The sequence below is a fragment of the Xiphias gladius genome, chromosome 22 (assembly GCF_016859285.1).
Source record: "Xiphias gladius isolate SHS-SW01 ecotype Sanya breed wild chromosome 22, ASM1685928v1, whole genome shotgun sequence".
Lineage (NCBI taxonomy): Eukaryota > Metazoa > Chordata > Actinopteri > Istiophoriformes > Xiphiidae > Xiphias > Xiphias gladius.
In genome coordinates, this window is record NC_053421.1 from 21,428,210 (window position 1) to 21,455,803 (window position 27,594).

At 38.8% G+C, this 27,594-nt stretch overlaps 1 protein-coding gene and 1 long non-coding RNA gene across 2 annotated transcripts in view; one reads left to right on the forward strand and one right to left on the reverse strand.

Annotated features, from left to right (window-relative positions):
• The window catches only part of LOC120784205 (glutamate receptor ionotropic, kainate 3), an 89,870-nt gene that overhangs the window by 50,698 nt on the left and 11,578 nt on the right, over positions 1-27,594 (forward strand). The window contains exons 5-11 of the mRNA XM_040117791.1: positions 1,372-1,425; positions 4,978-5,148; positions 7,386-7,529; positions 11,254-11,361; positions 13,637-13,750; positions 17,410-17,613; positions 23,855-24,078. Coding sequence (XP_039973725.1) covers positions 1,372-1,425; positions 4,978-5,148; positions 7,386-7,529; positions 11,254-11,361; positions 13,637-13,750; positions 17,410-17,613; positions 23,855-24,078 — 1,019 coding nt within the window. The remainder of the gene's footprint in view (positions 1-1,371; positions 1,426-4,977; positions 5,149-7,385; positions 7,530-11,253; positions 11,362-13,636; positions 13,751-17,409; positions 17,614-23,854; positions 24,079-27,594) is intronic.
• The window catches only part of LOC120784206, a 108,024-nt gene continuing 103,747 nt past the window's right edge, over positions 23,318-27,594 (reverse strand). The window contains exon 4 of the long non-coding RNA XR_005706413.1: positions 23,318-23,397. This is a non-coding gene — a long non-coding RNA (uncharacterized LOC120784206). The remainder of the gene's footprint in view (positions 23,398-27,594) is intronic.

Here is a 27,594-nt window from a genome sequence, read left to right on the forward strand (position 1 = left end):
ATACATTCTAACAATCTAGTATTTCTTGCCACTGCTTACTGTTTACTGCAGCTCACAATGCACAATCTCTCGAAAAAATTCTGTGTGATAGAAACTTTCTTACTAGAGGAAAAATTTGGAATGCATATCACCTGCGTTTTGATTTGCAGCAGCCACGAAACCGATCAGCTACTGAACTACAGTATGTTAAGATTTGAAGATTGCTCAACTACATCTTTACAAAAAGGTTGCTCATATCTAAGACAACTAGTGGCACTCAGATGTACCGACTTTATATGTAATGTGATTTAACTGGTGCATGTGCTTGCATATGAAGGAGAATCTGATGCGACTGTGTTTTAAAAGGGTTTACACATCACCTCTGAAGTACTTTATTATGCCCTTGGAATAATTTATTTGTCATACCCTGAATCTCAACAACATGTTGGGTCCTGTCTATGTTTTGACAAGCTCACCAGCACTCAACATGCCTCTGTCAGGTTATATTCCCTCTCAGATTGCATTGAAGAAAATAGGAAGCATGTCCCTAGTGTCTTCAGAAAAACAATCCTTTTCTCCCTTCATTGCCATGTTTTCAGTTTTAATTTTAGAATCTGAACCTGCTACTGGTGAGAACAGGGACATATGGAGATTAACTACAATAAGAGCTTGATGAAGAATAGAAATGTTGACATAATTACATTGCATCATACTGGAAATTCATACTGGAGCCGTGGAAACATTATTTTAATTAATGAAATCTGCTCACAATAGAAAACATGACAGAAAGTTTCAATGTCATGTATTTTGCTTGATATCTATAGATGGAGAAGTGAATTTGCCTCCACATGAGCACAGCATCTTATTTACATAACCTTGGCTTTTTTTCACGACAGATGGTACAATTAAATGGGAAGCACAGCCGCATGGGAATGTGGTGTCTTTGAATGTAGATTGAGGGGAAACAAGTGGCAGTGATGGAGTGTTCGGATATGAGACAAAGATTACCGAGCTCTTTTGATTGAAGGCTCTCTTCTCTGCTGGGATAACGTCACGTGCCTCAAGCCATTGCAAACCATTTAAATGCATAGAGAAGCATCGAGTACTGTTGCTATTCCGTAATTCTCTGGACCACATATGGTGCAGAAATCCCGGCAAGCGATAGCAGAAACCTACCCACAGAATGAACAGCATGTTAGTCAATATGCTCGTTAAAACCTGGCTATTTTTCCTTTTTCTGATGAAAGTCATTTTGTCTCTCTTTAGTATTGCTTGTTCTGACTGTGCTGTTGATTCTAAAATACCCGGACATGACAAAATGACTGTTTTCTCTCTCCTGTCTCCATTCATTCACACCTTCATGTCCCTTCCTCTGTCTCTGTATCCTTCCAGGCCCAGACCATGGGGATGATGACAGAGTATTACCACTATATCTTCACCACTCTGGTAATGTACCATGCATGTTAATGCAAATAGAGTCCCGTTTGTTCTCATCTCCCCACCGCTTGAGTTTTTGATGAATAGTGGCTAATTGCCAGTGGGCTTTGGATCCAGTCCATTATATCAATTTTGTTTGACAAGCTGGAGGCATAATGGAGTCTTCAGTGTGCTGTAGTAAACACTCCACTTTATAGTGAAGTCAACAAAAGTCCTTGAGGTGGAAGCATAAAAAAACAACAGCTTGAGATTCAAAAACGAATGAGACTTCCAACTTTACAAAAGATTAAATAGGTCCTTTGTGACCATTTACGAGATATATAGTAAAATAAAATTCCGTATATTTTTAAAGTGAACTTTATCAAAATTTAAACAAAATGGTAGCACTACAGCAGAAACATGAAAACACAATATTAACCTGATATCATTCCTCACTTCATTGATAGGGCTTTTAATCAACAGAGTACAACAGCTAAATTGAAGTAATGGTTTCAGACTCTTTGAAAGGTTTGTTTACACTGATAAAAACTTGAGTACAATAGGCATGTAATGCCAGTAACGACTGCAATAGTGAAGTGAGAAACAATAGTTAGTTTTCATCTATATGTCAGTATCTTAAATTATAAACTATATGTATAGATTGTTATGATTATTTTGCCTCTCTCAATTTCCTCTTAAGTCTGATGATATTCCATGTTTTTGTTACATAGGTCAAAACCTGTGTAAAGACCAAAACCAGCTATAAATGGATCTCACTAAAAAGTATTGTTTGTGTAGCCAATAGCCTTTAATTGTCCATAATATAGTGAAAACTATTAAAAGCAAATGTATAAGCCACACCTTTGCATTGGGTGACATGTTCCTTCATTATGACAAAACAAGTCATGGATGAGTTGATCCAACATACATGGTCTTGTTGCTGGAAAAGCTCACTACAGCATCAAATGTGGAATAATCCCCTGCTGAAACTAGTTCCCAACAAATGTGCTATTTACTCCTGCTAGAAACTACAGTGCCCAGTATCTTTATAAAATTATTCAGCCTTTTTTGAAGATAAAACTATATATGTAACCCATTCGTCACTTCAGCAAATGTACACTCAGTTGGCAGTTTATTCGGTACACCCAGCTGAAACTAATGCAGTCTAATACAACAGTCCTGCACTAAATCCTACCTACATGAAAGATATAAATCTCCCATTTTCGTTGAAACTGTTTGAGAGAGGTGTTGACGTCCTCAAAAATGCTCAAGGTGAATTACCAAAAACTTAAAATCATAACCTCCAAGAGTTTCAGCTAGGTGTACCTAATAGACTGGCGACTGAGTTTATGTGTTCGGTAGAAACAAATGAGCAGTGAGGATGAAAGTCTAATACGTTGTTGGTTTGGGAACTTTCATACGATTTGTTGACAATTATTTGCAGTACATACACTGTACATATAACTTAAAAGCCTTATCCTTTAAAATTAGAAATGATTTAAGCTTGAACATGATTTTTTTTTTTCGGTGTCAGACATTTTTAACATAACCTGGGTATATTACAGTTTCATTCCCATCTTGAGCCTTTTGAGTTCTTACTCTGCTAATACAAGTGGACCCAGCAGGGAGCCCATACTGCTCTTTACTGTGACGCTGGCTATATGGTGACGAACAGACTGAATGGGAATGAACGCAATCACGTTCTGTGCTTTTCCTTTCACTCTGTGTTATTGTCTCTGTTTCTACCTCCCTCGTGCACAGACAATCGCTGTCTCTCTGGACTCAGCCAGTATGTTGGGATAATGTGATATGACATAGAGGTCCAGGCATGATGTGTGTCATCTTTCACGCTCAACAGCGTGGTAATGACATTGTTCTGCCATGCGTCATGTTTGTGCAGCATGTCTATTGCTTTAATAGGGAAATCCAAAAACCTTTTTTATTGCACTGGTTTATGTGTGAAGTGTAACAGTTTCCAAAGAATTGGAACAGAAAAATCTTTACCTGAGGATTAAGTTTAAAATTTTTATGTGATAGGATTTTCTGCAAAAACAACATTTTTCTCCTGAAGTCAGGATATCTTTATAGAATCTGAGTGTGGTCTAAAGCTGCAATACGTTGTCATATTGATAGGTACACCATTAAGTAGATTATATCTGGCGGCTTGATTTGATCCAAAAGGATGAATACTTGCATAGTATACGTGGCAATACAATTTCCTCTTGATGGAATCCACTGATGTCTGTGTTTTATTTTCTGAGGTGAAGGAAATGCCGGCTTATTAGAGCATGGAAAGGAAACAGCAGAGTGGTTTGGGGTAATAACTTCCTTGTCCTTTGAAATGAGCCTGTCATAGCTCCCGTCCTGGCATAGCTATCTCTGAGAACGTAAAGCTGAGAACTTTGTTATGTTTGCCACCTGCATAACACTTCTGTATGTACTCAGAGATATGCAGCGTGTTCTCCGGGTAAAGATTTATGCGTAATGCTGTTGTAGGATTATGTTGATTTTGTGTTATAGATGTGGGTACAAGGCAGCACTGCAAAAAGTGAACTTATAATTGGAACAACTTGCTTTTCTGACATTCCAAAATGCCCTGAAATAAAATGAGGCTGTCACAAAGATGAATTTTATTTTACAAACAATTCTGTCCCAGTTAGTTTGTATTCTTAGCTTCAAAGCTAAGAAACTTGTAACCTGATTTTCTGAGTGTTTCTGAATGTCATATAGAACAATAGTGATTTACTTTGATCTCTGTTCATTAAAGAGAGTACTGTACTACATTCTAGTGGGAAAGAAAAAAAAGAGGAGGAATATTTCAGTGACTGGCGGCGACTGTTCTTTACTAAGTGTCTTACACGCTCTCGTTCCCCCAGAACTAACCCCACAGGGTGCTAATGAAATATCTATGTTCATCCAAATGTCTTTTCCAAGCCCCCTGGCCCATTCCGACACGACATGTGTCAACATGTGACTTCACACTTCAGCTACAATGGCTGCCCCAGAAATTACAGCGGCTCAAATTGAATTGCTTTTTGCTTAGAAGATGCCAAGGGAATGCAAGTGTTGAATAATTAATATGAGCCGACAGAACTGGGTTTTTTTTCTTGTTTATTTTCTTAGCTACAAACAATAATTGGAAACTTCCCAAATAAGAAATTTGCACCAATAGAGATTTTATATAATTGAACATGATTAAGAAAGACAAAATATATAACACAAGCTTGTAATTTGAGCAGTACAATTCATAATTATGTAGGTAGAAAAACAGTAACAATTTGTCAGTTCTAAAAGGATTTGCCAGCAGAAAAGTGACTCCGCCACCAGAACCTTTTTGGATTTCATTTGTTACACAGACACTGCTTCAGACAACATACTTAAGTCTCCTGATTTGATGTGTGAAAACTGTATTTCTCCTTCCTTTCACTCTATTTGGTCTTAATATAGTATCTCTTTAATCAGCTGCTGCGTCATTTTCTTTTTATGTGGGGAGAAAGCATCCAGGATAAATACTTAAAACAAACAGATGCTCAGGGCTGGCAGTCTGCATCCATTCTTCATTACTGCTGTTTCTCAAAAAAGGACCTGATGGCTATTGACCTGGAGCCATACCGCTTCTGTGGTGTCAACATGACCGGCTTCCGGATCCTTAATGTGGATAATCCCCAGGTTGCATCCATTGTGGAGAAATGGTCGATGGAAAGGCAGATACCACCTAAACCTGATTCAGGCCTGCTGGAGGGCATCATGACGGTATGTTTTATTACTTCTGTGTTGTTCCATTTAAAGTCAGTCGTCACAATGTCATAAAGAGACCACATCTATCTATCAGTCTGTCTGATCTATGGCTTTTGCCCATGGTAAGAAATGGGTTCAACTCTAATAGTAACTCATAGACTCTTTTAGAACAGCAATTAATATCGCTGTATGTGGCAACCACTTTATTAGGTACACCTTCTGATTTAAACAAACAGCTCTCCCTTGAGACTGTGGCTCATGTATGAAATATACAAACACCATTAAGTATCTAGACAGATCTGAGTGGTTTTTCTACTGTTTGACTATATGCTGACTGGGAAAGATGTGTATTTTAAGTGATTTTAAAAAAAGGTATGACCTTTGGTACCATAATGAGTGGTTTCAGCATCTTATAAACAACTATTGTTCTGGGAGTCAATTAACATCAATATCTGCTATTTATTCATGGGCTCTTGCGGGCAAAAATATCTTTTGGACTCAGCTCCTTCTTTTTTGATTAAAGAGGTTAGTAGACAAAAATCAGTCAAGCTTACACAAAGTCATGCAAGGTCTGTAAATTACAACTCAGTAAAGCATTTAGGTAAAGAAGGCATCTCAGAGAGGACAACTTGTCTATCCTTGAACCCATGGAGTACAGTTTCTACCCCCATTATCTACAGCTACAGTGGACCAAGATCTCTGACCCTGAACAAATAAACAGAAGAAAATTGCCACATCGTCTGAAATCCATGTTCTGTTCTGGCATGCTGATGGCAGGGTCAGATATTTGCAAGAACAGTACAAGTCCATGGAGTTATCTTTTAAAGCTTTCAACACTACAGATGTGGGTGACGTAATGGTGTGGAGAACATTCATTAAGCCCTTTAGCACCAAATATCCTTTGAATGTGCAAGTCTCCCTAAACATTATTTCTGACCAGGTGCTTCCCTTTACTGTCATTCTTTTTCAAACCGGTAGTTTTTAATGGATAATGAACCACTGTCTCAGTGTGTTTCCATAAAAATAATAGCAACTTTGGCTTACTCCAGTGGCCAACACAATCCAGACATCAAACTCAGTACAACTCGTTTGGGATAAGGTATTGCATGATGTGCATGACTGTGCTACTAAAAAAATCTGATGAAATTTTATTATGCCGCCAACATGGACATATCTTTACAAAAAGGTTCCTGTCGTTGTTGAATTCATGCCTTCAGGCTTGTTCTAGAAGAAAATTCAGTTACAGATTGTGTAGCTAGTATTGTCATTAAACAAATGTATGAAATCCTGATAATAGTGCAGGTATTGATGATAATCAGAATGCCAGAAATTGGTCATTTCTGTCATAATGCCATAAGTTACCTGCTGATAGAAGATGTAGGTCTCTCATATGTTAAAAAATATTGATCATATTTACCAACCAGGTGAAAGGGGAACTCATTTACTTGAATCCTTTTTATATGTCATATATCCAATAATGAGCAAATGCAAATAATGTGCAGTTCCCATTGATTTGTTTTAAAAATTTAGAATCCTGTTGATCTTCTAATGTAAATTAATGTAAATATTAATTTTTATTAATTTCACTAATTAATTAAATTAATTTAGCATATGTGGCAAAAGTAGTTCTGTTATCATTTTTCCTTATTTACATTTGTAATTGTGCCATCACTGAAATCTCCCAAGTTTCATTATTATGGAAAAAAAAATTAACTGACAGGTGCAATTAATACACTTACAGTTTACGGCAACTACATCCAAATTACTAATGTCCAAAGTTGCTTCCCTATGTCAGTAGAGTAAACTAGACAAAAGCAAGACTATATTTTGAATTATCAGGTGAGAAACACAAAAGGTACTGATTTGTCATATATAATTTAAACTCTTTTATTGTGTATGCAAATTTATCTCAAATTTATTTAGCTGAAAATTTTTACAATTGGCTTTTAAAGAGAGTCGGAAGCATTCGTGTATTAGAATGAATTAGAATAGTTATGCTATATAATTCATCTTAAAAATGTAATGTCTGCCTCAAAGAGGTCAAAGTGCCTCAAAAAACTTGAAGAAATCACAATAAATACTAAAGTTACAAGTGTCAAAGGGATGATATTAGAAGAAAGAAAGAAATTGATTTTTTTTTTTCTTTTCATTTTGAATCTCCCCGCATCAGTGTGAAGATTTGATTGATGGAGACCCAACTGTTTACGCCTTCCACAGGCATTGGCTGAAATAATGTTCACCCCTTATTCCAGACAGATGCAGCTCTGACCTATGATGCAGTCCACATTGTATCCGTCTCATACCAGCACGCTCCACAGATGACAGTTAACTCGCTGCAGTGCCACCGCCACAAACCCTGGAGATTTGGAGGGCGCTTCATGAGTTTCATCAAAGAGGTGATGGGACACCTGTGACCTGTTGCTATTTGATTGAAGTGTTGTTTATTTTAGAGCATACTGTTTGAGTTTTGAATATGACAATAGGAGTGGAGTGAGGACTGTGTAGTCATTTGGGACTTCGATATTTACCCTGCAAATCAATACTATCCACATACAAAGAAAATCAAGCCTTGATAGACACATCAAAGCAGTGTTGTTGTCAGCTTTATAAATTCCCTGTATTCATAGTCTATTTTCCAGAAAGCACGTACTGTAACCTTTTGAAAGCATAACTTGTGCAATCGGTTCTTATTTCATCTAACATGAGAGTCTGACAGTGCCTCAGAATATACAAACAAGCTTTGCAAAATGGCAGATGAAGTCTGCAGAGATGCTACTATTTGTATCTTGATTTTTTCGAACAACAAAATCATTTGCTTTTGCCTTGGGTGTGGTCTAGAAATAGCAGGGATTCCATTATCCCCCCCACCCTATAATCACTCCGATTACTGCAAAATTAAGCATTAACCACCTCGATCTACTGTATTTTACATAGGCTTCGCCTTCTAACCAGGATCCCTCGTCTCTAAAAACTGTTTAATAAATTTGCATATACCCACAGAGCAATGAGAATGATAGCAAAAGGGGGCTGTCCATATAAAAGGGCAGAGCTAAACCCCTTTTCTCATCCACTTTTTTGGAGCAAAATGGATGACAGCTTCTAATCATCCATGACTTCGTCCAGAGATTTTCTTCCTGCACAAGCTAGGTGTCCATGTCCATGGTTGACCAACACTACCAGTGCTTTACGTGCCTCAGTGCTAAGCATGTAAGCATTTGCAACTGGATTCAAGCATGCTTTTTGGCCAGTTTGAGCCTATTTTCCAGTAATGATCTCTCGAGTCTCACTGTGATGACAGAGTGTGTGGTCGTAGGTCTCCTGAGCCCTACCCACCCATCTACACCATGACAGCATCCTCCTCATCAAGATAACACCATGTGCCTGTACGGTTTCGTCCCCTCACTGTCACGCTTAACAGTAAAACTGCTGTGGCCCCAAGTCAAAGCAGGCCAACATTGCACCTAGGCTGGCCACCTTCAAATGTCACAAATGTGACATTTGACCGTGAACGGTGGTCTGTCTCTATGTGTCAGCCCTGACCTGTCCAGGGTGCATCCAACCTCTCGCCCAGAGTCAGCTGGGATAGGCATCAGCACCCCTGCGACGCTCAAGGATAAGCAGGTATAACGAATGGATGGATGGATACTCTGCCATTGCCTGGCCTGTACTTTGCCTCCAATGAGAGAGGCAAGGGAGCAGTGGGTACACCGTCTCTCTCACACACTATTCGTCCACTGACCTGTACCTTCAATCCTGGTGTACAGAGAGGGAAGAGAGGACACGTGTGTAAGGCTCCTCATGTTGTCCATCCACTTGACTGAAGAAAATGCTGGCTGACCCCATGATATCATATCAGGTATAATATCAGCCGCCACTCCACTTCCAGTCTTGGGCACCAGGATAGAGGGAGCTACATATGGGGTAACTGATGATCTGGCTTGCAGCTTAGTTCAGTGGTAAGCAGGGGCAGAAACAGAGCTCAAACGGAGAAAAAGAATAACCTTTTATTTCTCCAAACGCATCACTTTGAAAGAAAGTGTGGGAGGTTTGAAATGGCCTCCGCTTGTGGCTCCTATAAGGGGTTTCTTGACCAGCAATAAGACCGATGAGGTGTGGGGTGTGCCCACCATCATCTGCAGTTTTATTAAGTGTGTGTCTTGTGGCTTCTGACTGCCTGCTAAAGCAGTCTCACTTGGCCACTCCAGTGAGACTGTGTGTAATAGAACAATTATTATTGTGACACAGTCTCTATGAACACAGATGGGTTCCTCTAACGAACCATTGCTGCTACTGTTTCTAAAGACTTAGTAAATGAGGAAGTGGGTCAAATCCTGTCAGAACTGAAGGAGGTGTTGGGGCAATGTCTTCAATTTTCAGTTTGCAGTTTGGCAAAAAATGGGGGTCAATTCCAAAATATAGCGCCTCCAATGTTAGAATACTCTCCCTGTGTAAAAAGATGATAGACAATGTGTAACTATCCATTTATGACATATCAACAATGATTGCCTGAGAGAAAATGTAATTTTTGTCCTTCCCGATGTGACTGTTTCCAACCATTCCCACAACACCAAGAATTTATTGTGTAAAGCGTGCTCTGAAATCTGATGCCCTATATTATAATGTTACTCAGCTACACATCCCCAACTGACACAGGATCCATGAATACTATTGTTTGTGTCTGAGTTGCAGGAACAATATCTGCTTGTCTGCCAAATGCGCAAACACAATATCACATAGGCTTACACCATTACAATGCACAACAAACAATCTCGTGTCTGTGTGTGGTCATCAAAACAATGAGCATTGTTAGCCATCCAAAGATGTACCATTTGCAGTTATGTGAGGGACTTGTAGTGATCATGACCAAGGCCAATTAAATATTATTACACTGTTGTTCTTATGCAAATATACTGTAGTGTTCAGTTATAAAAACACATATTTAGGCCTGATTTACGCTTGCTTCAAGCAAAGTGTCTGACATGTTCTGAAGGTCGAATTGGCCCTTTGGATGTGATGTGGTTGAGGCGTTTATGTCAATCTTTGAATTAGAGCTGTTTGAACATGCCACCCACCTCAGTGGCGATGGGTTAGATGAAATGAGGTACGAGGCGGTTTGGAAAAGGAGAGTGCCATAAATTTTTCCTTGAAGCTTTGATCTTCACACAACAAGCTCTCACAAGCTACGGGGAAGACAGGAGAGAGCTCTAGCCTGTAGGGTTGTCACAGTTTGGTTTTGAAATATCAGAAAACTGCTGCTGCTTGACACACAATGATTGATTACTGTATTGCAGCAAGACTGCCCAAAAAGGCTGGGAATGCAATACAAATCTCAAGACTAAACTAAAACAGACAAGAACAATGACAAAAGAACAGTTAGTTTCATCACTGCTGATAGATGGCTACTTCTGTTCATGTAAGTGTGAGAAGAACAGGTACGTAGCAGAGACTGTCTTGTTTGCTTATGCACATGTCTGTGGAGGAGGCAGGTATTAGGGGAATCGTAATAGGTGGCAGTTTTGTTTTTCCCCCTCATGGGGAATCAAGCAAAAGGAGATAGTTGTTAATTAACTCTGTAGTCTGAAGGGAAATGCTTCGGAGGTGTGGATATGTCAAATATAATTTATTTTTAAAAAAAAAAAGGAAATGCAGCCCATACAGTTTGTATTTGTATTTTTGGTCTGGTGGTCTTCGTGCATGTGTGGACATAGATTTTCTCTCAATGAAAGATAGAGGGTGTTGTAGTGTGTTCTCTTGAAAGCACTAGTACAAGTGCAATTACTTCTTATTAATTCTTCATTATTTTTGCCATATTGCAATGTGCATCAAATACTTTGTTCCCAACATATACGAACAGTGTGACAAAAAGTACACAATATAATGAAATGTGATGCAACAACACCATAACTATGACATGATGACTCTACCGAGTTAAATCAACACCTCAGATTCAATCTGGCTGGGCAAGATAGTATTTATTGTTTGATTATCGTATTGATTAAATTAGGTTTTACAGGTGTTTAGCCTGTTATGGGCAGCATTCTACATTACAACAATAAGGGTGAGAATGTGGAATTTGTTCTGTGAATATGGGTATAAATACGCACATATATTATCTTTCAGTCCCACTGGGATGGATTGACGGGGAGACTGTCATTCAACAAGACAACTGGTCTACGTACCGACTTCGACCTGGACATCATCAGTCTAAAGGAGGATGGACTTGAAAAGGTAAGCTTTTGTTGAAATACTATCTTTGTTTTCAATGCATTCTTTGCTGAGGTGGAATAAAATAGCTGTGTGTATTTGTATCTTCACATGCAGTGTATAAAAAGGTAGAACTTCTGTGATGAGAATACCATAAAAACAAGCTAATGGATTATTGATTTCAAAAATACGTTTCAGATTTCCCTCTTAATGTGGAACAGATAATGCAAATTTGACAATATCATTTACCTCCTAACAAGGAAGCAAATTGGCTGTTTCAACATAAGCATAAGTTAGTGGATCATAAAGCAAATTGGATTAGGGTACACATTAGGGTGTTAATTGCAGCCTCTCTTAATGATAATTCGAGGTGATGCCCAAAATGCTGTTTGGTGGTAATGAGCTGTATAAACATGTTTTACAAAAAAGGGAAAAAACGAACTAAGAGGTTGGTAATGGAGAACTTATTTTATTATACTGGAAGGCAAAGTACCCTCTGGACTATAACAGCTTTTCTCTACTAGAGGGCTTTCATACATTATGAATACATCAAATAGGGATAAGTCCCATTATGACTTCCTCAAGTACTCCCTCAAGGCTCAAGACCATAATAATAGCGGGGGCTTTTCAGCTTGTAACCCTTCTGTTTAAGAATGGCGCTTGTAACACTACTGCTTTGAAATGATTCTTCTTTTCCCTTTTACTGGCATCCTGTCCTGCGTGTGGTCAATTAATCTGAAGCACAGTCATCTCATAAAAAGTATTTGATGGCATATAAGCATCTTCTCATTGTGTCTCTGACAAATCCTACACTCGAGCATGTTAGCGATGATCCAGCAGTGTGCTGTGGATTGCTGGATTTTTTTATTTATTTTTTTGTATATCCGTGGAATCGGCTTTAACAGTTTGAGCCTGTTAAGATGTGGACTTTTCTCAACTAATCCACTGTAATTGAATATTAGCCCAAGTTTGAGCTTGTGCTGGAATTATGAACAGGTTCTCAGAGTGCCATTTTCACTCAACGCCGGCATGCTCAGGAAGGTGAAATAAATGTAATGCTCTCTGTGTGGTTGCATGAGTAAATAACTTTTCAATCATGTCTTTTACTAATCACATTTAATGAATTGAGTTAATTGTAATTGGGTACAATTAGAAAGAATTTTGCAAAGCGGAGAGCATTCACAGATATTTTTAAATCTCTCCTGGAGTTCTCTTTGGTTGTGTGACAAGCTGTAACTAATATGCTTTTCGAATTAGAGCATATGCCTCTCTCTGGATTAGGCAGGGAGGACATTAACAGACATTTTTCATGCTTATTCGTGGGGCGTTGTATGTCTTTCAATGGATCCACCCAAAGCACAAACCCCAGTGAATATTAAAAGCTGTGTCTGCAGCAATACAAAAAGCAGCAAAGATGGAAGGAGGGTTTGGTAGAGGGATTCACTTGCAAACAGAGATCGTTACCGACAGCCACAGGATTATTTGTGCTAATGATATGTTCCAGTGTGTCTCTACAATATGCAGAGCTTCTTGCCTGAGGGCTTCTTGCATGTATGACTCTTTTTATTTGTTCAAATCTCTTGGCTTATCTTACTGAGACTGCAGAGCAAAATTGCTTTCACAATGTAATACAACCTGCAACCCCATGCTGTACTTTCATTCAAATTAACTGTAATCTTCTTGCAATATTTGCTATTTTTAATAATGTTTCTTTTTTTTTAGCATCATTGAATTTTTTATTCACATTTACACCTGTCAGAAACTCACAACACCAATACAGCACTACATCAGACGGTATATTTTTATACCTGAATATAGTGATAATAATAATAATAATAATAATTGAATGTAATCTGTTATCTTTAGTTCATCATTTTCTTGCATCTATTTTCACTATTGTTGGTATAACTCTGTTAAAAGGTACAGTATGGGCAGGTGATAGGTTTACATCTTTTGAAAAGTGTTTCTGTATTTGTGAGTGTCTGACTAACCTACTTGCTAACCTATATGTCAAGTCTTGTTTTAACATACAGTCCATTAAATGATTCCAGTTTCTTTGATTTGCCCGTCATGCTTCATTTCTTTCAAGACATACATTTATCTACCTTGTGCTTTCCAAACCACCCTGGCCTGCTGGTATAAAGTTGACTCAGCTGTTATAAAGGTGACTCATCTAATGCTGCCAGAGATGTGTTCAACCTGGCACTAATGTGGGAGGCTGGTTGACGGGAAGTCTGTTGGGGTCAGAGCCCACCAACAGACACAGAACACTTAGCTACATGCTTTTCATCTTCTGCAGGTGGGAAAGTGGAGTGCGTCAGGAGGTCTTAACATCACAGAAGTGCCGAAGCGAAAAGGGATGAACATCACTGATTCCCTGGCTAACCGCTCCCTCATCATCACCACCATACTGGTAGGTCGCCTGTGCAGCCTTGCGTAAAAGTTGTCCTCAAAGATTTCCTATTAATAATACGTTGAAATTCAAGCTTTAGAATGAGGTATTAGTTTTATCTCTTTCAAGCAAAGACATTCATTGCGATCTAAAGGGCCTCAGCCTAATTTTACTATAAATTTAATGAAACATTAGAAAGAGATACGCTCAGTTTACATCTTTTTCTTTGTGACTGACACATAATTGCTACATCTAAACATAGCACACAAATCTTAGATTACACATCCTATACTGTAATTTAACTGACTGACTACTAAACCTCTCCACCATACAGCAATTGGGCAATCATAGCTTGTCGACCGTAAATAGGTACAGAATGCCAGTCAAATCCTTTCCCCACATGTTAAAGCCATACTGTTGTAGTTTGGGTTGAAAAAACAGTTATACAGAGAGAGTTTTAGCCTCTCAAAAACCAATAACACAATAGCAAGAATGGCTCAAACAATGTGTTTATCTACTCCAACATAAGCTACAAATGTTAGCATTCCCGGCTTGGATTCTTAAGATTCGGCTTAGAGCGGCTTAGATTCGAAGGCTCGGGAGAGGGTGGTGTTGTGTCAAAGTCTGTTGTCCCTGCTGATATGTGTTTCCCCTTACCTTAACCTGAACCTAACCTTACCCTAACATAAGCGTTACTTCTAAGACCAAGGAGCATCTCATCAGCTGGGGTAACAGGCTACATCAGGCTCTGTTCACCACGCCAAAGCCACTTTGTAATATTTCGCTGCTCTGGGAAGCTACTTTATCAGAAATTAACATTAGTGGCTCTGCCCTGTTCTTTTCTGGATTTGAGGAAGTTTAAACCCCAGCATCTCCGAAATATATATTACCAGAAATAGCTTTACATTGCAATCCTGCCCCGCAATATAAGAATAACGCTACCTGTTTACCTGTATACCTCTTTTAGTATGATATCGCATATTTAGCGATCAACTTCATATTTAAAACCCCTTTTACAGGGTTCCAGATTTAAAAAGAGTCAGCTGGTAACATTAAAAAGTCAGAGATGGTGACAGCCTTTTAAACAACTCATGTTAGCTTAATTAGCTACTTAGCTACAGCTGATGAATTCTGACAACTCCAGTTGTCATTTCAGCTGGCAATGGTCGACTGTCTGCCACTGTCTGAAATCAAGGACCCGTTGTTTAAAAAAATACTAAGAAATTCAAGTGGTAAATGTGCCACTGTTAACATTATCAACTGCGTATGTGTGCTGCGCAAGAACAGGGAGCTTGACAGGCTTAGCAGCAGTTAGCAAATGATCAATTACCAGTAATACGATTTTAAAGTTAAATCATGACCATGTTAAGTGAAAAGGCCTCAAGCAAAAAATAGCAGGCAGTGAGATACAACGAACTATCCCCGAGAATGGAATTAATCACATGTTCAGATGTTTAGAAAGAACTGGATGATCCCTCCCCCAGTTTCACATCACATTCATTTGTAGATCCCCAGTTGTATGTACTTAACGCTGTCACTGGATGTTGGGGTCTTTGTGGAGCTATCAGGGAGGTACTGACACAGATGTTCAATCCACGCACCTTTTAGGAGAGATATACAAGCTACAGCAAGAAACACTACCATTATGTTTATGTTAGACCACAAGGCTGTAATTATGATAAGTGAGGTCAAGGCAAGATATAATTAATGCCTATCAGGGGCCATCTATATTATCTATATATCTCAAAGAGGAGAAATGGAAAAAGGATTTAAGTAGTGCAATGTTGAACTACTCTACTAAGAAGTGCCAGTGTTTTGTCATTTAATGTTACGGTTAGAGTGGTGCTAGATGTGTTCCTCACGGAGTAGTTCGAGTGTTTCAAGTTCATTTTAAGTTTTCTAAAAATTCAAAATGCATTCGTATTTTTCAGACACGTTACTTGATTCGCCATTGCATCGGAAATCATTAGTTTAAGATCATAAAACTGCCTACTTTCAAATTGCTTAAGAGAAATTCAGCTTTAATATCAATCTTTCCTCTTGGCATAATGACATTGCATCAAACTGATTCCAGTGATGCGTGAACAAGACGTCTGACAGCTTTATAGTGATAACTTTGTCGAAGAGATTAAGGCGCTTAATGTGTTTTCCCCTTACATTAATTGTTTGCACTCCATTGCCTGTAATGTCTATGCACAGGCCCACCTCCCTCCTCTTCCTGTTATGCACGCCCATGCTGCGACTGTGAGGGTAGAACTGGTATAAACACTTTGATTTGAGTCCAAACCTTGGGGAATAGCAAGAATTGGAAGGCTAGAAACAGATGGTAATGACTTTTTCCCTTAACATGCAAACTTTTTGATGAAGTTAATTGGACAACTTGAGCAAAGTTTGTGGCTAAGCACTTACTCTCTAAATACAGTGTCATCAAGTATTCATGACTTATTATTTATTTAAGATGCTATCCTAATTGTAATGTCCAATTGGTTTCATATTTTAATAGCAAACATTAAAAATGTTAAGCATTTACTGTATTTTTTTTCTAGGAATTTTTATTGGGAAAAAAATTATTCATTTATTATAATTTAGAACTGCTTCATGTTAGGTTTGGTTTACAGTATTGTTTACAGGCAACTAGCCTCTACAAAACAGTGCAACTGTATCCACATGCCACCAGCGCATGATGTTGCCCCCACCTCCGCCCTCACCACCTCTGTTTTCCCCCATGAAAAGCAATTTCCTGAGGAAATAAAGAGCGCTGTGCCTGCCTATTTTCTCCTCTTTGACTGTATCTTTTTACTTAGTGCCACACAAGCTACAGATAAAAAAAACGAAAAGAAAAAAAAAAACAAGGGGTCACCTTCACTAGAGAATCAATTACTTTGCTTTTGAGCTCAGTTTGTAAATTATACATCTGGCTTTTGGAGGCAATAAATTGTATTAGAGCCCTTGCATAAATGGACCAACATGTTTTGAAATGCACAGCGGGATATGCAAGTCTATCTGGCAGGGAAATGGTAACAGGCACTAAAAAAAGGAATTCATTTATGAGCTATTCTGTGTTAGTCATTGTCACTGCAGGCGTCAGCTCAGTTGCTCTCCCTTGGAGGCTGGTGACAATTGATGCCCAACATTGTGGGCATGTTCCATTTCATTGCTGCATTCTGTTCCTAATCAAGCTTTTATACAGCCCAAATTATGAGAAACCAGGATATTACAGGCCAGTAAAGAGTGTTAGCTACCTGACCATAAAATGGACCAACCTGTGCACCGGCTATATAGGTCAGTGAACAGCAGTGTGAAGGAGACAGCAGGTTTAGTTAGCTCAACACCGCAAGCACATTGATAGTATAAACATTCCTTCTGTGTGCATTACCATCACTGTAGCAAACAGTGGTAACAGCTTTGCAATTTAAAAGACATTTACTTACATTACAGGCTTAAAGTAACTCAGGTCTCCTTTCACTAATACGCCAATGTAGGAAAAACCTCATCCTTCTTTCATATTTTAACACTGCCTGTAGCCGCACACTGAACTGGAATCTGCTGTCACTGCCTGTTAAATGCAACAGCAGCTCATCAGCTCAGATCACTTTGCTTCAATTAGGTGCATGTGCTGAAACAAATTGAAAAGGCTGATCTCACCATTGCTTTTCATTTGATCTTTTGGGTCTGTGCAGGAGGAGCCATATGTCATGCTTAAGAAGTCTGACAAGGCTCTGGTTGGAAACGACCGTTTCGAAGGATTTTGCATCGACTTGCTAAAAGAGCTCTCCAACATCCTGGGCTTCACGTATGAGATCCGCCTGGTGCCTGATGGGAAATACGGCTCTCAGGATGACAAGGGCCAGTGGAACGGCATGATCAGGGAACTTATAGAACATGTAAGTTGTACTTCATATTGTCTGCGTCCCATTTTTCCTTAAAGGAATAGTTGGACATTTCTGAAAATATGCTTGTCTGCTTTCTTGCAGAGAGTGAGATGAGAAGATTCTCACTGCACGGTAAATATGTAGCTGGAACAAGCAGCTGGTTAGCTTAGCTTAGCAGTTGCCAGGCAGCTAGTAGAGAATCCAAGAAGTTACTGCTCCACTGCAGGCAGAGAATAATAACACCCTTAAAATATCCTTTTTATGTAACAAATGAGGTATCACACCTTTAGAAGTAGGTGGATTTTGTTACCTTTGGACTGAGCTACGTGTTTCCCCTTTATTTCCAGTTTTTATGCTACACTAAGATGACTGCATTTTGGCCTCCAGCTACATATTTTCCAAACAGGCATGAGAGTGGTATCAGTCTTCTCAGAAAATTCTCAGCACGCAAATGAGCATATTTCTCAAATGTCAAAAAATATTCCTTTAATATACTCCGCATCTCAACAAATGTGCAGCTCCATATAGTGTAAAAGTGTTTTACATCATCTTATGAACTTACAGAAGCATGCCATTGAAGTGAATTGCAGGTTATGTCCTCCATGTGGACAGTGATATAGTTATGATTGAGTACAAGTCAGGAGGAGCCTGCAAAGCTGTCTGTTACATTTATGGCACAATTATGTCAAGGTTGTCTAAATGTTACAAGTGTGTTGATGCAATTCAGTGACACAAGCCACTTCCTTCACCTGGATGAACCAGAGATCGAAATAAGCGTGTAAATTCTGCATATATTGTAAGGATGCAAGGGAACACAACGCTAATCATCTTGCTGAGGCATAGTGGGCAATCACAGCTGTCTCTATCAAACTCAAAGACTCAGCGGTCATGGAAAAGCCCTACAGCGAAGTGATGGTGGCAATTCTCTGCTGGCATTTCATAAGTGTCCCTGTCAGTGCTCTCTCTTTGTCCTCAGCCGCATCAGGTCAGTACTGTACTCAGCTGAAAACTTGTAATAGCTTAAGTGGCATTTAGTGCAGGGAATCGTATGGCAGGAGTCAATGGCTTGGTGCTGAAAGGGTTGGGAAAGGTGGGCTCCCACTGCAGCACTTTATTTCTCCATCCAAGCTTTTTGCTAGATCCATGTTGATAACAATAACCTTGAGGGGAACAAATGGATTACCTAAGGCAAAGATTGCTGGCACGAAGTGAAGATGCATGACTCCATCATTAAACAAACACATACGCTCTTTGTATTAGTCTCTTCTTTGGTTCAAAGGGAGACAGTGCAGGTGGCCACAGAGAGTCTGTTCATTAGCTTACAGCCAAATAGAAAAAAATGTGTTTGACTTAAGGTTTGCATGTGTTACATGAAGATGTAGCATCTGGTGGTTGAGACCTCTGGACTCAGCTTAAATATGAACGTAAACTGTTGACCACACAGTGTATACACACCAATGTGTAGCTCCGTTTGCTTTGGGTTAACAACTTTAGAAAGTGAGAAATTATAAAGCAGCAGACAAATACAGTTAAAGAAACGCATTTAAACATGATTTGTTATAACATACTTATATATTTTAGCCTTTATAGGTATGTTGCCTTTGTAAATAGCAGCAGAAGTGAAGAAAATCAAAATCTATACTGCTAGTTATTGCTTTTACTGCTCCTATTCGCATGACCAAGGATGCATGACGTCGTCTTTGTGGATTTTTAGTCAGTTCTATTTTGTGGTCTGTTGCTTTCCTTGCCCTTGTCGGTATGGATAAGCTGATCATGATTCAGCAGACCTGAAACATAAACTTTGAGGCAAACTCAAGAGATCCGACCCTGGAAAGAAATAAGAGGCAAGTAAGGCTACAGATTTCATGAGAGTAAACTACGACTACTGCGGCTGTATTTCTCCTTAACTGCAAACGGAACTGTGATATGTACTATACAGTTAGTTGCTATGTATTCCATAACAATGTTTTATATGAAACATATTGTATGAATGAATTGCACTCATTGTGTACACCATACACAAAGAGATACAGAAGGTAAAAGTAGATGGCCGCTGTCATAGTTATCTGTTCAGTTTGTATTCACCACTTCTTTCTATTAACCTCTTAAAAACCATTTGCCCCCTCACTGTAATACAGATAAATAATATGTATAACAGTTTACGGGGGATCAGTGCCTTTACTTAAACAAATAGTCATGACATCAGATAAGGTCTAAGGTACTGTAGAAAATGGGGAAAACAGTTGCTTTAAACTGGTAAAACGGTGCTGAAACACAAGACTCATGCATATATACTATCAGCCCACATAGTGCACCCTCCTAAATCATAGTTGCATTACAGAATTACATGACATTACAGAATGACATCTTTTTAAGAGAACAAGACTTGGGTTTATTAAAATCAGTTGTAAGCCTTCATTCATCTCTGTAATTCATCAACCTTTGTCACACATAAAAGGATATGTGAAAGAAATTGAGTAAAGCTCAGTGTGTGTGTGTGTGTGTGTGTGTGCGTGCGCGCCTTTTTATATGTTTTGGTTATGAATACGACACTATTATGAGATTTACTCCCCGTGTAACTGATGCTTTGGAATGAGAAACTGCGATGTTGCCAGGTGCCACGATTTAGTATTGTGTAACATACAGCCCTTTATTTTCCTCTGTGCAGTCACAAAGCTCGCTGTGGAGCCAAAGGGCATTGTTTGGAAGGTGCTAAATGATGCAACAGGCCTTGTTAAACTTGATTTAGTCACAATAGATCACTTAAATCATGCTGTGATGCAAATGTTAATAGCGTGCTTAGCACATCATTTGTTTCCGTCATGGCTATTAATCTTTGCTTCGACAGATAAGTTATAGCCAGCCCACATCCTCTTTGTCTACATAAATAGTCAGTCGACTAGATTTAGTCTGAATGAAAGCTACGGTAGAAAACTTTATTTGTATTCAGGTAAAACGGACATATTTGTGTATTTATGCTCATCTAAGGATTTTTGAGTAATTGAGGGCAGCATGTGACTGCAAGTGGATGGACGAGTGGGATTTTGATTTCTAGCTCAGAAGCAGGATGAGCTGGTGGTGAGAATGGATGACCCATAGCTGTGAGAGCACAAGTTCAACTGCCACAACAGCAAACATGTCTGTCCAGCATACCAAAACACCCTTGAGTAAATCCCAGTTCCAGGCGATCGCATTCTGATCCTCCTGCTGTGTGCTTCATCATTAGCCCTTAGTGTATTTTGATATGAGATTACATTATATGAGAGGGTTAAGGCATATCTATACTGTTGTGTGCTGTCTGCATTTAAGTGTCACACTGTTCATTCATGTCCCACCATGGGTTTTGTAAATGCGTATGCAACTGGCTAATCAAACCTTTTTACATTCCCTCAGCATCCCAATAGCACAAATCGGTCTGTTTTCTGAAGTAACCACTGCATAGTTCAACAAAGTATGTTTCAGCGATTACAACACATTTCACCGAATCAAAATTTGCACTTCTATCTGTTCTAAATTATTCTAAAAAGAAAAAAACTAACACAACAGCACTATATGAAAGTGCTGTAAAATTCTTATATCAGACTTGTGACTGCATGCTCTAAGACGCACACAGACTGGAAAGCAGAGTGTATTAATGTTTGTTGAGGGACAAAAAACCTTGGTTGTAAGCAGTATGTAATTACAGCATAGTTGGAGTTTGAGTAAATACACTAATATCATCCGCTTGCTTTAATGATTTCATTAAAACAACTATAAGAAACGGCTCACCATACTGATGCTAAGTATGTTCAGTTTACAGTCAGAGGTTTGAAAATGTGTGGATCATGTTAGGTGAAACTTCATGAATCCTCCAGGCTGTCATTAGGTGAGGAGGTCCAGAGGGAGAACACCACTAAGCCCACCATCTGCAAACCTAGATAACACCAAGCCATGTGGCACGCAGCAGGGCACTATCAGGTTATCTTGCTTGTGCCCAGTTTTTGTGCCTAAGCAGTAAGCAGAACAAGGACATGCGGCATGTATATTAGCCCACCGTAGGGATGTCCGGAATCACGTGCTGGTTGATCTTCCAGCTGAGTGGCAGGTTGGTTCAAAGCTGCGGTAGAGAACAGAGTGAGCAGTATGTAATGTACAAATCTGAATAGTTTAAAAGAGACAGCGGATGCACGGCAGGATGCACTGGTTTTCCTATCTTTCTTTCTCTTCAGAGGCCAACATGTATTTAGCCACCATGGTGCTGACCACAGGAGCACATAATTCAGTGCCACTCAGAAGGTGGAAATGTTTTCTTTCTAACCTTTGTTTACTGCTGTGTGGTGGTTATCATATGAATCTGAGGAAAACACTGTCTAAGCCACAGGGAAAGTTAAATTCATGCTAAGAATAGCCTTGGGGCCTAGAAAGTGAGTAGAAAAAATGTTTTTTAAGGTGTCAAAAACAAAAAAAGATAACATAGAATACATCAGTTCCCAAGAGGAGGGCAGGACATGGCTGCATCAGTCAGCACAATTGCTTTTCATCTCTTGTATGTGTTTCTGGAACCAACGGATACAATTCCTGTAGGGTTACGTCTCATGGTTTTGCATAAAGTACCCAAACAAACAAACAGTCTCATATGACTTGGTTAAAAAATGCTGTACGTTGAACTGTTGTATGAACAAGTCCTGTTCCACTCCCACCACTCAGTATGTAGGACGTTAAGAAAGACTCCCTTTGTGTCTCATTTCTTGGTAGAAAGAGGTATCTGAGTATGAACCAAGCGGCTGGTCTCACTAACCTCCTGTCTAGACATGGTGCTGGGGAGTTTGGGGGCCACCAATATAAACGGCAACCTTCTGAATATGCAATCATACACATATAATAGGTTACTGAAAATTACCTGTCATGCCAGGCCATGTCCATTGAATAAGGCTATATTCTGTCATAACGTCATTCTAGTGATGTTAAATAATGGATTTATGGATCGGACTGCATTTGATACGTTGGAACTACTTTTCCAAAAGGCTTCATTGAAAAGACAGAAACATGTTTCACCTTCACTATTGGTTTACTATGTTTATTATCAATTTTAAAAGTAATGTCAGACATATAAAATTGTATGTCTCCACATTTTAATTAAAAGACAGATCTTATAACCTCCTAAAACATAATTCACATCATCAATGATATAACATGACTAAGACTCTAAAGACATTCTATTGAGACTGGGCAATGAGTGCTTGACCAGTTTAAGCCAAAATAGGATCAATCAATAAGAATGATACCGAAGTGGAAGCAATATATCTCCCTACATCTGAGATCAGTGTTCTGTCCCATAAAGGATCTGATATTGCCTGTTTGCATTCATCTTGTAATTTACTGCCTCCACTAATTTACTTTTTACTTTTAATGTTTTCATTAAATTATTTACAGCCTTTCAATTCTGTTCTGCTGTTTAGCTATCATATTAATATATTTTCCTTTCTGTTAATCAAGGTGTAGGGTTCTCTGTGCAGGTTTGAGAAGTTTGAGACGGCATATTGAGGGAGGAAAATACCGGATTGTGCATTGTCACTTGAGTGTGTCATTGTCAGTTAATGGTAAATATCTTTAAGATTACCACAGAAGGGAATTTTTTTAAATATTTTTTCTCTGATTTTTTTTTTTTCATACTGCACATTCCAAATGTTTACTGCCAGTTCAAATAACAAAAACCAATAAGCCATTTCTTCAGCCAGGATGGAGTGCAGAAAGGTGAAGATCTCCAGGTAGAGTGCAGCAAGATGCAGGAGAGACTTTCAGCACAGGAAAGATAAGCTGCACAAAATCATGAGACAGGACAGGCCACTGGTCAGTTTTTCTCACTGGCAGTAGTAAACAGATGAATCACACATTGAAATGGTGGTTACATATCTGTGAAAGTCACCACATGCCACTGGGTTGTCTAATAGTTGTAGAGGTATTTTACTCAAAACCATAAATGTCAACTTCATGGTGGTACTAAAGAAAAAGTCAGGGGGTCACTAAGGACATTAGGAATTCTTTTCTGGGCACCCTGATTATTTCTACAAAATTTTTTTGGCAATCCATTCCAATGTTTTTGACATATTTCAGTCTGGACCAAAGTGGTGACTGACTGAACAACAGACTAACAGACAGACATTGCTACCTCTAGAGCCATGCTGTTTGCTTGGCTATAAATGACAGTGCTAATATGAAAATAAAAATCTGAGAAAATGACTCTTTACTGAATGTTTTTGTTTTTCTTCTACAGAGAGCAGACTTAGCAGTGGCTCCTCTCACCATCACCTACATGCGTGAAAAGTTCATTGACTTCTCCAAGCCCTTCATGAGCATGGGCATCAGCATCCTGTATCGTAAACCCAATGCCACCAACAACGGCTTCTTCTCCTTCCTGAACCCTATGACTCCCGACATCTGGGTCTACATCCTCCTGGCCTACCTTGGCGTTAGCTGTGTCCTTTTTGTTATTGCCAGGTAATTTCAAAAGTTATGTTCAATTTGTCCTACATTCCATTTGTCATACATTTCTCCATGGGGTATTTCAATAGTCATAGTAATTTACTGTGTTATCATTGCAGACTGAGACTTGAGCACACCAGCCAGTTTCTCCTACTGTGTTAGCTGCTGGGTAGTGATCAGGGCAGTTGTGCCTGCATGGGCTCTCTAAAATCCAGCAGTTGGAGGAGGAATATAAAAAAACCTCTAGTTGAGTCGCAAAGTCCCATTCAGTGTGAAATTTCTTGTTTCCTGGATGATGTCTTTGGCATTTGCAATGCAGCTTCAAATGATGCACCCTTGGAAGATTGTTGTAAGAAAAGGAATACTTGCTGAAGCAAAAAAAAAGGATAACTTATCTAATTATCATATTCAGCAGTACAAAAAGGAAAAAAATACACACCTGATGTAAATTTCCATCAGATGAGTCTATTTATAGTTGATCATCAGCATTTACTTTGGAAAAAAAATGAAATTCCCGGCAGTAATGAGTCATAAAGTTATTATGGATGGAGATTATCTGTTCAATTGACTGAAAAGTACCTCACTTGTAATTTTTTTTTGGTTGTGAATATGATGAATTTCCTGTTAGTATCATTGTCAGTATTTCCTGCTGCTTCTCATGCAAAGTGCTGCTTGAGGAAGTCCTAGAAAAGCGGTTGCTGAAAGGAGATCTGGGGCTTGAGAGCAAACAGCTGCACTCCTCTATCCTCATTCGTTGTTGTGAGACCAAACAAATTCTGGATTGGCGTCACATAAGTGCAAAATTATCTTAAATTGTTTCATTTATGGAGGCTGGCCTAGATAGCTGAAAAGCTGTATCCGCAAATGTGCATCATGTGAGCATAAAACAAACAGCGGTGAACAATGAGAGGGCTACTTCAGAACAAGTAGGGAATTTTAAATGCAGGACAGAGGTTTCAAGGCATTACCAACAATATCAGACAAAAGACTTCGGCTTAGTCTTTCAGAACGTCTGCTGCACCATAATCATTATGATGCAAGGTACCTTTTATTCATCTGTTCAAAAGCTCATAGTGCATAGGTGTAGATAAATGAAATGTACTGTAATGCTTATATGCCTATGAAAAAAGCACTGCCCTTTTTGGCTTGTATCAGCCAATACCTTAAAAGTAAGAATGACGTCAGAGGACGTAAGGAGAGAATGTATTTTGCATCTCTCATTCAATCCATAATTCAAAACTTGGAGAAATGCATCTAAAAAAAATAAGAAGAGAAAAATTAGCTTCTGACTATAGATTACTAGAAGATTTTGCTAATATGTTTATATGGACAAGTATTAACACTCCGCTAAGTGTGTAATGATGTAGGTTTTCCAACTGTGAATACTTATCATTTCACATAATAACACAGGGACCTTTGCATGAAGTCAGGCCAGCCATTATGAATTATGGACAGGGGAACAAAACTTTCCAAATTGGGACTCTCATCCACACCCACTCCAGCACCACCAACACAAGTACTTTGTGACAAATAAATAACTGAATATACAGCTCTGTCTCTGTGTTTGCTGCAAATCTCACCTGTTGCTTCTGCCCTAGCTGACTCTACCACAGCAGCATGTCGACTGCTGTCCTCCTCCTCCTCCTCCTCTCAGATGACAAGTTGAAATGTGCTTTTAACACATATTTATACATTACTATTTACATATTTAAACAATTTTTTATTTGTTTTAAACAATTTCCATCTTCAGTAGGAACCAAGGGCATTGGCGCCGAAAGCCACAGACAGGCCAGGGAAGTTGAAAATTGTTGAGAGGCAGACTAAAGCACTGTTGAGTTGTGTCTTTTTGTTGGATTTGTCAAGTATAAGAAAAACATAGAATATTGCCAGCCTTAATGTTTAAAACTAAAAGCATTGTACAGTTTAGGTAAGTAAAGATTTTATAGCTTTTAATTTTGAAAGAATAAAAGAGAATGTGGGTTAAATGTGTTGCTCTGCACCCAGTTAAATCAGTCTGTGGCAACCCTTTGTGTGTCTATATTGCATCTGTGATAAAATTTATTTGTAGCTGACTGTGTGACGTGCCTTTCACTAAACTTTTAAAAGCTTTCCAGCGAACATAAATCACTAATGCAGAAGAGCTTTGTGTGAAAAAATTCATAGGGGTTAGAAAAATTGCAGTGTTGTCAGTGTTTCAAAATAAATGTAATTTAATGACTGAAACATTAGTGGGAAGTGCATGTTGCATCATTGGGCTGGAGTGTGCAAATTCAATATAATGTTTGTAAATGCAAAGATGGTGCTTTTGCTTCATGTTATGTTTGGATGCCAAGCGGTTTCCTGATCACCTTCTCTTTGTAGGCTGTTTTCTTGGTCGACAGTTAATAGTGTAGTTAGGCAGACAGTTTGTATCGGGTTGTACAGCACACAGTCCGAATCTTAAGACTCTGCTTGCTAGCACAACCTTTTTAGAAATTAGCATGCACTGTAACATCTTCTGTCTAGAGACTCTAAAGAGTGAAAAAAAAGACATTTGTGCCATGTTTAAGTCATGTTCATCTGTAGTTTTGATGTGCGTAAAGCAATCATCATTTCCATGCCTCTTCACTATCACACTACTATGTTATCCAACCATGGGTTTCAATTTAACATTAAAGTAAAACAAAATGAGACTGGGGGAATAAATTGAAATGGTAGGAAGTTCCACGTTTGTACGGCAGCTGCCCAAGGTCTCTCTGATGGGAATCTCAAGAGAAACATTCTGAGAGGGAAAGACGAGTGAGTATATTTGACAGTAGTCATTTTAATGCACAAGAAACAGCACTTAGACGAGCCAACAATGGGCACCATCTTATAGTCCATCAGTTCAGATGTCTAATCGCTTAACTAAGATGAGAATTACTTGAAAGACAGCTGGAAAAGACTCCATTATGAAGCCGTTTCATGATTAACCGCCAGTCCTGTTCAGTATCTGATTAAAATAGACTATATTACGAAAATATTTCTGCAGAATGTAATTAGATTGAAGTATATCTATCTCTTCAACAATATAAATTTCAGTCAATTACATACGCAGTCGAGGATTCACCATAGTGGGTTCCAGTGTTGTCAACCATTTTACTTATCTGTTTTCTTCTGTCATTAGCACTTTCTACTATATTTCACCAAAGTAACAGATATGCCACATTTCGAAGAGATAGCAATACTATCTGGAGTCAAAGGGATCGAATTCTACTCAGCAGAACACCCAGATTAAACAGCCAGAATAAGATTTTTTCACATTATATAAATACATTTTAAAAGGGGGAAAGTAGTGACATTTGGCATGTTTTATCTCAGCATCTGCCCCTGAAAAATGACTTCTGCAGCAGAGGTGTGCAGCATTTTCAGCAGGTGTCAAACTAAATGGCAGGGATATGGAAAGATGCATTCTTCATGATTACATGTGACATTAAGAGGAGTCCTCACATTCTCAAACACGAAAAATATTTTTGTGCCTCAATGGTCACCTTAACTACAAAGCATATTAGA